The sequence below is a fragment of the Lynx rufus genome, unplaced genomic scaffold, assembly GCF_022079265.1.
Source record: "Lynx rufus isolate CCGP_SWC_20201006 ecotype Redwood Valley unplaced genomic scaffold, mLynRuf1.p SCAF_19, whole genome shotgun sequence".
NCBI classification, from domain to species: Eukaryota; Metazoa; Chordata; class Mammalia; order Carnivora; family Felidae; genus Lynx; species Lynx rufus.
Genome location: NW_025814833.1, coordinates 3842215 through 3852545, shown reverse-complemented (window position 1 = coordinate 3852545; position 10331 = coordinate 3842215). Strand labels below are relative to the sequence as shown.

The window sequence follows — 10331 nt, the reverse complement described above, 5'->3', positions numbered from 1 at the left end:
TGGGTATTAGGATGTGGCTATGGTTGGGGACCATTTTTCTGTCTACTACATCATCTTAACAATACTAAATCTTCTGATCCACAAACCTGAGACCTTTCCATTTATTTAGGATGTCTTTAATTTCTTACAATGATGTTTTATCTTTTCCTGGGTATAGGTCTTGTACTTCTTTTGTTAGATTTGTTCCTAAGTATTTTTTGAGTGATTATAAGTGGAATTGCATTCTTAATTTCATTTGTGGATTGTTCATTGCTAGTATATAGAATTGGAATTCATTTTTCTTTTTAAAAATTTTTTTAATGTTTATTTATTTTTGAGAGAGAGAGACAGAGTGTTAGTGGGGGAGGGCAGAGAGAGAAGGGAGACACTGAATCTGAAACAGGCTGCAGGCCCTGAGCTGTCTGCAGCATAGAGCCTGACATGGGGCTTGAACTCATGAACCATGAGATCATGACCTGAGCCAAAGTCAGATGCTTAACCGACTGAGCCACCCAGGTGCCCCTGTAATTCATTTTTCTATGTTGATCTTGATTCCTGCAGATTTGCTGAACTTGTTTATTATTCTAATAGATTTTGTTTGTGGCTCCTTTAGAATTTTCTGTAATCATGATCATGTCACCTGTAAATAGATATAGGTCTATTTCTTTTTTTTTGATCTGGATGCCATTTATTTTGTTTTCTTGCCTAATTGTCCTGGCTAGAACTTCCAATGTATTGTTGGTAAGAGCAGACATCCTTAGTTTGTTCTTCATGATAGTGGGAAAGTATGCAGTCTTTCACCATTAAATATGATATTAGCTGTGGGTTTTTCATGAATGCTCTTTATCATGTTAAAGAAATTCCCTTCTCTTCCTAGTTTGTTGAACCTTTTCATCATGAAGCTGTGTTCGATTTTCTCAAATGCTTTTTCTGCTTCTGTTGAGAGGATCCTTTTTTTATAGCATAATTGAAGTATAATTCACATATCTTAAAATTCACCCTCTTAAAGTATTCAATTCAACGTTTCTAAAATATATTCATTGAGTGTGCAACCATTACCACTATGTAATTCCAGAATATTTTCATCACCCCAAAACAAACCGGGTACCCATTAGCAGTCAGACCTTATTACCCCCTCCTCCCAGCTCTTGGCATCCACTAGTCTACTTTCTCTCTATGGATTTGCCTATTCTGGACATTTCATATAAATGGAATCATACATTATGTGGCCTTTTGTGTCTGGCTCCTTTCACTTAGGTTACTATTTTCAAGATTCATCCAAGGTGTAGCATGTATGAGTATTAATTCTTCTGATCTCAGGAGGAGGCCTCTTCAACCTTCTCTTTCCCTAGTTACCTCTGGTAAACTAACTAGTCTACAGCCTAAATCTTGGTCTCATGAAGGTACTTGCTTCCTCTTAATTTTTTTTTTTTTTTTTGAGAGAGAGAGAATCTTTTGGCCTGAATTTCCTCACATTCTTTTTCAAATAAAGTCAATTCTTTTGGGATAGCTTGGGAACTCTCTTTTTATGGGCCGCCTTTACCCTTGGGCAAAATCTTTGAAACATTGCTTTGGGTGCTGTGCAGTGACAGTTTCCTCTGATCTTGCTTATCTCTTCAGGTGTGGAAGCTCAGCCCTGTAAGTGAGCTGGGGCAAGGCAGTCAGGGTAAGGGTGATGGGGCTCCAGTATTCTCAACTTGATGTGCCTGGTGTAGAGCCTCTGCCCTATGAATGAGGGCTAACCTAAGGAAGGGAGTCCCTCTACTCTTGGCTGTACTTGCCAAGAATTTCAGCCCATTAAATCTGCTTCAACCCATTAAATCTGCGTTGGAGGTGATATGCTGGCTGCTTGCCCTCCCCAATGAAATGCTTTGTCCCTTGTTTGGGAGTCTGGGCCAGTCTTATTGGCAGCTGCTGCCTGGAGTGTGGCTTCCTTCAGGGTGAGGATGGGGATGGAGAGAAGTGGATTGTGGGTCATATGCCAGACTTTCACTGGTATTACTGAGTCTTAGCAGATTTTCTTGAGTAAATGTTCTTTATTTGCTGTATACCTGTAGGACAATTTCCCGAGATTTCAACATTTTACTATTATTATTTTTTTCTTTTTTACCAGTTATGGTTGTTTCACTGGGGAATATAGGTCCCTAGGACTTCTTGTGTTGCAGCTCTGGAGGAGGATCCCCCTCTTCCATAAAGTGGAATTTCTTTGTTATGATGGTGCTAGAAGACTGGCTGTACTCAGTATTACTAATAAACTACTTTTTTTAATCAGACTGTTATTGTGTTTTATTTATTAGATTTCAGAGTATCTGATTTTCCTTGCTCTGTTTCAGTTTCTCCATATAAATGAACCTTGTTATAATGGTGTTTTGCTTTTAAAAATTGCTCAGTGACATATATTTCTGGTCATGACTTTGATTTTTAGGTTCGGCTTCAGCATCGACTGCTGACGCCACTACTCGTTCAAGCACCATGCTGTTTACTTCAGTGTCAGATGCTTCTACCTCCACTGTTGCTTCTGGGTTCTCATGTAAGTTACTGGTTGCAGAGAAAAGCCTGGTATTTCGCATCAGGCAACTTCGCTTAATTTGCCAATATAAGCTATGGATCTCTTGCATCTCATAAATTATCATTATGCTTGAACCCATCTGTAACTGCTGATATCAATAGTAGCTTTGCTTAAGAACCCAATTGTCATGGCTTTAGCTGTGAATTTTATGTTAACATGATTATTCCAGCTTAAAGTGATAATTTTAAGCATATAATTCATTAACATTGTAATGTTTTGAAACAACTTCTTGAAGCTAATGGGAATAGTAAGATGGGAGTTTTGCCAAGTATGTCTGAAAGAGAAGAAGTCTTATTATCCATGTGAATAAGATAAAATGGGAAATGAATGTTGGAGCTTTGCTATAATGTATTCTTGCAGATAGACCAGTTTTGTGGTCCTTATACTTTACCTATCAGAAGTGATGGATGACAAAAGGACCAGTTTGGGGTTTTAATTGACACCGTGTGATGTCTTGTGGCTTCTCTCCTTGAAGAGGAACATCTGGATGTGTAGAGCTGAGAAGTGGGATATTAATTATCTTGTAACCCCAACTTCTTTGCTATGTATCTTCCATTAGTACAGTAACAACAAATGTTGAGTAATTCTTTTTTTACAGGTCCATATAAACTGACTCTGCTTTCAAGATATATTCACAGTGCCATGACATTTATCATTAGACTTTGTTATTGTAACCCTAGCTGTAATATGCCCTCCATCCTCCACCCCCCTCCCCCGCAGCCCTGTTATAGGAAGATTGTCGCCATTCCTAGGAATAAAACTTGCCAGGAAATGCTCATGCCTACTTCAGGGTGAAAAATAGTGGTCTGCCATCCCTACCCTCTTGTGAAGTCGGCATAGGTAAACATTAGTTAAAATTGCTGGTTACCACCTGAGTTGTATTTTCTACCAAGTAGACTTCCACTTTTGAGACATGACTGGGATTCTGGAAGCGTTTTGATATGTGTAAGCAATATCCTTCTCCACTACGATAGATTTTGTGAATAAGACCATGTCTGAGGTTAGAACTTATAGTTGTTGCATGAATTTGATTTTCAATCAGAGACTTGCCCTCTGACCTTTGACAGGCTTGTTTTCATTCCTGTCTTTGATGTCCTTGCCTACAAAATGAAAAGAAAGCTCTACCATAGTGTTTGTAAAATTAACTTTAATGAGGTAAAACTTACATATAAAATTAACTTATTTTAAGCATGCAAATCGGTGATTTTAATAAGATTACTGAATTGTGTAACTACCACTAAAACTGTAATCCAGTTTTAGAACATTTCTATCATCCAAATAAGGTCTCTCAGCCCCAGATAACTAATCTATTTTATGTCTCCATAGATTTGCCTTTTCTGAACATTTCTTGTAAATGGATTAGCCACAGGTTTTTGGAGTTTAGCCAAAAGTTTGTAAAGGACACTTCAGATGAAAAAGACCCTAAATAAATTACTCACTGTTCTTAAATTAAGGTGTAATAGGTAATCTTTATGTTCTTTTCTGCAGTTGTTTCCCCAACAACTTCAAATGGAGCATTTGGTGGTTTAACTTTGGGATTTGGATTCAAATTTCCTGGAATGGGTGGAGGAGCTCATACTGTATCTAGTAAGATTTTAGAATTATTGGGGTGTGTGATGTGTTTGGATGCTCATTGGAAGTATGCTGTATAACAAGCAGTAAGTACATTGATTTCTGTAGTTTTTAGTATCGTCTGAGTAAGTTTTGATCATTTCATCATAGTATGCAAAAGGTACACCAGTACTGACGATTGCCAAAGTGTAGTGAGACATCTGATACCGATGATACTAGTCCTTTGATATGACCATACTTAAAGCTGCTATCAAATTCTTGTCAACTTTTCAATTTAAGAATTTTTATTATTTATCATAGTGTTTACATTGACCCAGTAGATTGAGATTGATAGTTATTTTTCCATAGAACTTAATCTAAGTTTTGACCTGCATTAAAGTTGACCCTATCCTAAGGCTGATTACAAGAGTTTCCATCCTAAATTTATTTCTGCCAGTTAGGAGCCAGTTAGGTTGTAGGTTGAAGAGAACTTGGCCAGTCGTTGCCTTATAGTGAGCGGGGTGGCTAGGAGTCAGTTGCTACTTAAACCTACCATTTAAGTCAGACTCCATTTTAGGAAACTTTTACTTGTCTTATTTTAAAAGTTTATTTGAGGTGCACCTGGGTGGCTCAGTTGGTTGAGCATCTAACTGCGGTGCAGGTCATGATCTCATAGTTCACGAATTTGAGCCCCACATCCGGCTCGCTGCTTTCAGCATGGAGCCCGCTTCAGATCCTCTGTCCCCACTCTCTTTCTGCACCTCCCCCACTTGTGCTCATTCAAAAAAAATTTTTTTAAAGTTTGCTTGAGGCTGAATGATTCTTTCTTCAAACCTGGCATAAATTAAAAGTCAATCTCTTTTAAATTTAAAGAAATTATTCCTAACCAGAGAGATCCACCATCTATTTATTCTTTTGCATGACTGATACCTACCTGAGTTTCTACTGTGTACTAGGCAACTAGCCAACTTATGAGAGTTATGAAGGGTGTGTCTTGAGAACTTTAAAAGTTACCATATTTGCAAATAACATAACCCATAATTTCCCCCTTTAAAATGCTGAACAAAGAACTGATTCTTTCAGCCATGGGTAGAGTCACTGAAATATGAATTTGCATATGCTTTGAGGACCCGGCCATAACTCACCCCCTCCCTAGCTAGGTCTCAGATTCCTTCCTGCAAACTGGTACCTTTGCTCCTAACCCACCCCTTACTGCCATTGCATCTACCATTACCTTATATGCCCATCTCCCCATCAGATGTCTCAACTTGACACCCTTAACCCAGAGTTAGTTTTTCCCCCTACTTACCATTCCTTCTCCCCAAGCATATTTACTTGCTCAGACTTTTCACCTCACAGATCAGCCTTGTAGGGCAGCTTTCAAGTGTCTGTGTCTGCAAATTTATAGCCATTTGGCATTATTCTCTGCCCTAGGTATAATCAGCAAGTTTTAAGAAAATCTTGCTTTTTTTTAAATAATAACTCTTTTAAGTTTTTTTTTTTTTAATTTTGAGAGAGAGAGAGAGAAAACCAGCACACAGCATGAGCAGGGGAGGGACAGAGAGAGAGAGAGAGAGAGTGAGAGAGAATCCCAAGCAGGCTCCATGCTGTCAGCACACAGAGCCCAGCATGGGGCTCAAACCCATGAACCGTGAGACCATGACCTGAGCGGAAACCAAGAGTCGGATGCTCAACTGACTGAACCACCCAGGTGCCCCAAGAAAGCTTGCTTTTTATCAGTCTTATCTTTTGTATGGAAAATGTTTGTTTGGATAGAAAAATCAGATAGTAGGATGTTTTAAAGGATCTTTTCACTATTTTATATAACCATCTTTAAGAACATCAGAATGAGATTTATTTAAATACAAATGTGATAAGCAGTTATGTCTTAGTATTTATAGAACTGTCCTTCCCTTTTACTACACAGATAATGTAAAGATGGCTGCATTTAGTTTAGACCAAAGTCATAACCTACAAAATCAGACTGTGATGGAACTTTCATTCTCAAATCCATTGCTTTTTTGTATATGAATTGAAATACTGTTGGCATTTGAGTATTATCTTCTATGCCAGAGCTAATTTATACCTTTTAAAAATACCATAAAAGCTAAGGAACAAAGATAAATACTGTCTTAAAAGGTTAAAATAATCATACCATTTTTTTTGTGACTCAGGATGCTTTTATGTTTAGGCTGACAGGTATTAATTTCCTGAAGGTATCACTCAACATCTTTGTGAAGATATTTTGGTAGTGATGATGCTTGCTTTTCTTTTTATAAAAATCATACACACACACGTATGTGCATGTGTGTGTGTGTGTGTGTGTGTGTGTGTGTGTACATATATCACTGTCTCTAGAAAGGATAGTTTGGTAGTTATCTTTCCAGCCTTTTTTCCCAAACACATACAAACACACATTGAATTTATTTGTTTTGCAAAAATGGGATAATTACGCACACACACACATAATCCTACAATTATTTTTCTTATATATCATCTTTGCACATCTGTCCATGTCAGGAAATACAGATTACTTTCTTTAATGCTTATTTATTTTTTCTGAGAGAGAGAGAGAGAGAGAGCGACAGCATGAGCAGGGAAGGGGCAGAGAAAAAGGGAGACAAAGAATCCGAAGTAGGCTGTCAGCACAGAGCCCAACGTGGGGCTTGAACCCACAAACCGTGAGATCATGACCTGAGCTGAGGTCAGACACTTCACCGACTGAGCCACCCAGGTGCCCCAAAACAGATTACTATTTTTTTTTTGAAAAAAATCTTTGGGTGAAGAAAAGCTTTATAAGAAGGACTCTTTCTTTTTCTTAATTGCTTTTCTGTTTTTCTGTTTGAACTAATCAATACAGGAGGGGTCTTGATAGTGTCATTAAGTTTCAGTATTTCTGGGGAAGGATTTCTTTTCAGATAAGATTTTTATTCTCAGGTGAAAATTATGATGACATATGATTGTAAAGAATGCCACATGGGATCCAGTCTGTGATCTTCTCAAGTGTTTGGAGTGATAAGTGACCCCAGGGATCCTTTGTGACTGGATATGGTCTTTCCTTGTGGTGTTCATTCCACCCTCAGAAAGGCTAACACAAAAAATGGGGAAATTATTTTAAGGATTCTTGTGGCCAAAAGGGAAATGGAATCTTTTAGAAATCTAACACAGGTATTGTCCTGGCACTGAACTTGAAAGAAATCAGAATTTAAGAGTTGTTCTAAAGGCAACTTTTAGGGACCCCTTGAATCTGTTGCATAAACATAATTCAGCTCTTCTCCCTTAGTCTACCCTTACTTTTTTAAACTTTCCATTGGTTTCCTTACCTCTTTTTCTACCTTACAATTTTAGCTTATCCTTTTAATATTTTTTAATGTTTATTTTTGAGAGAGAGAGGGAGACAGAGCACGAGCATGGGAGGGCAGAGAGAGAGAGGGAGACACAGAATCCAAAGCAGGTTCCAGGCTCTGAGCTTCCAGCATGGAGCCTGACGCGGGGCTCGAACTCATGAACCACGAGATCGTGACCTGAGCCGAAGTTGGACGCTTAACTGACTGAGCCACTCAGGCACCCCAATTTTAGCTTATTCTTAATTTTGGCTTGCTCAGACTCCTTAATTCTACTTCATGTGTGACCTCTGTAGGTCCTTTCAATCCGCCTCTGCCTATTGTCTGATTTTTTTCTACACTTTTGGAAATACTTCCAAATTTCTGCTTAAAGTCTGATTCTTTCCATATTTTTGGAAATATTTCCATATTTCTACCTATAGTCTGATTCTTTCCATAGTTATAAATTTTTGAAAATGAGATGCTGACCTATTTTACCCTTGCTTGGCTAGAGTTTTCTATGCCAGACCCTTGTATAAGCTGCCAGTAGTATATGGGATGGATACCGTACTTCGGATGCCCACCCTTGTCCCAATTGACTATGAATCAGGAGCAAAGGACAGAATTCTTGGAATAAAGAAGGAATATCTGAGCTTGGCCCCTCAGCAGGAACAGAGTAGGCCAGTTCCCCTCAGTATAGGCTGTGAATATTTTGGCAGGCACCATGATTTATGTATTTATCTAATACGGCCACTAACCTGAAAATACTGCTAATTGGGAAAGCAGGACTAATGTAAAACAAACAATTGTGTACATGTGTTATAATATATTTTTATAACAAATTTCTTGTTACAGAAGCAGCATCTATTAATTACTGAGAACATTTGAAAATACAGAGAACCAAAAAGAAGAAAAGAAGACATTTGCAGGTCCCACCAGGCACAGTTTTCTGTGAATTGTTCTTTAAGTGCTCAGTGTGTAGGAAAAACCAAAAGTGCTATAGAAGTTTCAGAAAACTAAGGGATAATGGTGGAGTGGAAGAGAAGTGGGTGACAAATACCAGGAAGGAAGAATTTGAGTTAGGCCATGAAGTATATTGAGGATTTCATCTAGAGAGGGCTGGGAATTCTAGTAGGGGTGCAATAGGAAAAGACACATAGAAGTGAGGTCTGGGCTGTAGATGAAACTTTGAGAGACTTTTATTTATTAGACTGGCAAAGATATATGCCTAGTATGGGCTATAATGTAGAGAAACAGGTGCTCTCCCCTATTGATAGAAATGTAAATTGGCAAAATCTTTTTGGTTGGGCAGTTTGGCAAGATATATTAAAACTTACGGCATGCTGACCCTTTGATCCAGCAATTTCATTTCTAGGAATTAATTACACAGATCTATTCATGTAAGTATACAAAAGTATAGATGTACAGAGTTTGTATAAGATTGCAATTATTCTTTCCTTGAAAGTTTAGTAGAATTTGCCAGCAAAGTCATCTGGGTCTGGAAGGTTTTTTTATGGGAAGAGCTTTGAGGATTGATTCAATTTCTTTAATGGTTACAGGTCTGGTTAAGTTGTAAATTTTATTTTTCTACAAATATATCCAGGATTTTTAATTTTTGGCAGAAGAGTTAACCCAGATATCTGGCCTGCTGTATATCACTTCATATTATAACAATGTTAAGTGCAAATCCATACAACTTTGAGTTCAAATTCACATTTAAAAAAAATGCTTCTGTAGGGGCACCTGTGTGGCTCAGTTGACTAAGGGTCCAACTTAGGCTTAGGTCATGATCTCGTGGTTCCCAAGTTCGAGCCCTGCGTCAGGCTCTGTGCTGACAGCTTGGAGCCTGGAGCCTGCTTCCAATTCTGTGTCTCCCTCTCTCTCTGCCCCTCCCCTGCTCACACTCTGTGCCTCTCTCTCTCAAAAATAAATTAAAAAAAAATTTTTTAAATAAAAAAATGGGGCCCCTGGGTGGCTCAGTCGGTTGAGCGTTTGACTTCGGCTCAGGTCATGATCTTGAGGTTCGTGACTTTGGGCCCCACGTCAGGCTCTTTGCAGACTAGATCAGAGCCTGGAGCCTGCTTTGGATTCTGTGTCTCCCCCTCTCTCTGCCTTCCCTTGCTCGTGCTCTGTCTCTCTTGCTCTTGAAAATAAAGTAAAAAATTAAAAAAATTAATAAATAAAAATAAATGCTTCTATAGTTTTTATCCTGAATGATCAAGGACTAAGTAAGTCTCTCATTTCTTGATAACACACATTTTATTTTCCAGCTACAGCATCAACAACGACCACCACCACTGTCACTACTACCACTACGACTACCACAACCACCAGTGGCTTTGCTTTGAATCTAAGATCACTGGCATCAGCTGGGATTAATAGCATTGTTCCAGTCGGTATTAATTCCATACCTTTTACTTCGACTGTTAAGTAAGCCTGTTTATTTGAAAATTTGTGTGAATTTCATTTTATTTATCATGTACAAAGTGTAGTTTGCTTATATAGCTGTAGAACAGTGTTTGAATTTTAGGTAAATGACTCCGTCAAAGGAGCAGATAAAGGATTTCTGTAGCTTCATAAATTGAACAATTAACAGCTTGCCTTTGTCTTATTACCATTATAATACTATTATTACTATTACTAATAATAGCTAACATTTGTTGTGCAATTACTAAATATTTAGCAATGTGACAATGCTTTACAAACATCATATCATTTAATCTTCCCAATAACCCTATGAGGTAGGCACTATTTTGTTCCCATTTTATAGATGAGAAAACTGGAGCACATACAAATTTTATAATCTGCCCCTGGTTGTACACTTGATAATGGTTGAGCCAGGATTAAAATTCAGCCAGTTGAGTTCCAGAGCCTATCTTAGAATCTATACCATGTCCCTCTCTAACTGT

The 10331-nt window shown here is 38.1% G+C and overlaps 1 protein-coding gene across 1 annotated transcript in view; it reads left to right on the top strand.

The window, feature by feature from the left end:
• Positions 1-4061: 4061 nt before the first annotated feature.
• NUP62CL (nucleoporin 62 C-terminal like) overlaps positions 4062-10331 on the top strand; it is a 44880-nt gene continuing 38610 nt past the window's right edge. Inside the window, exons 1-2 of the mRNA XM_047082075.1 lie at positions 4062-4135; positions 9693-9852. Coding sequence (XP_046938031.1) covers positions 4108-4135; positions 9693-9852 — 188 coding nt within the window. The 5' untranslated portion in view covers positions 4062-4107. The remainder of the gene's footprint in view (positions 4136-9692; positions 9853-10331) is intronic.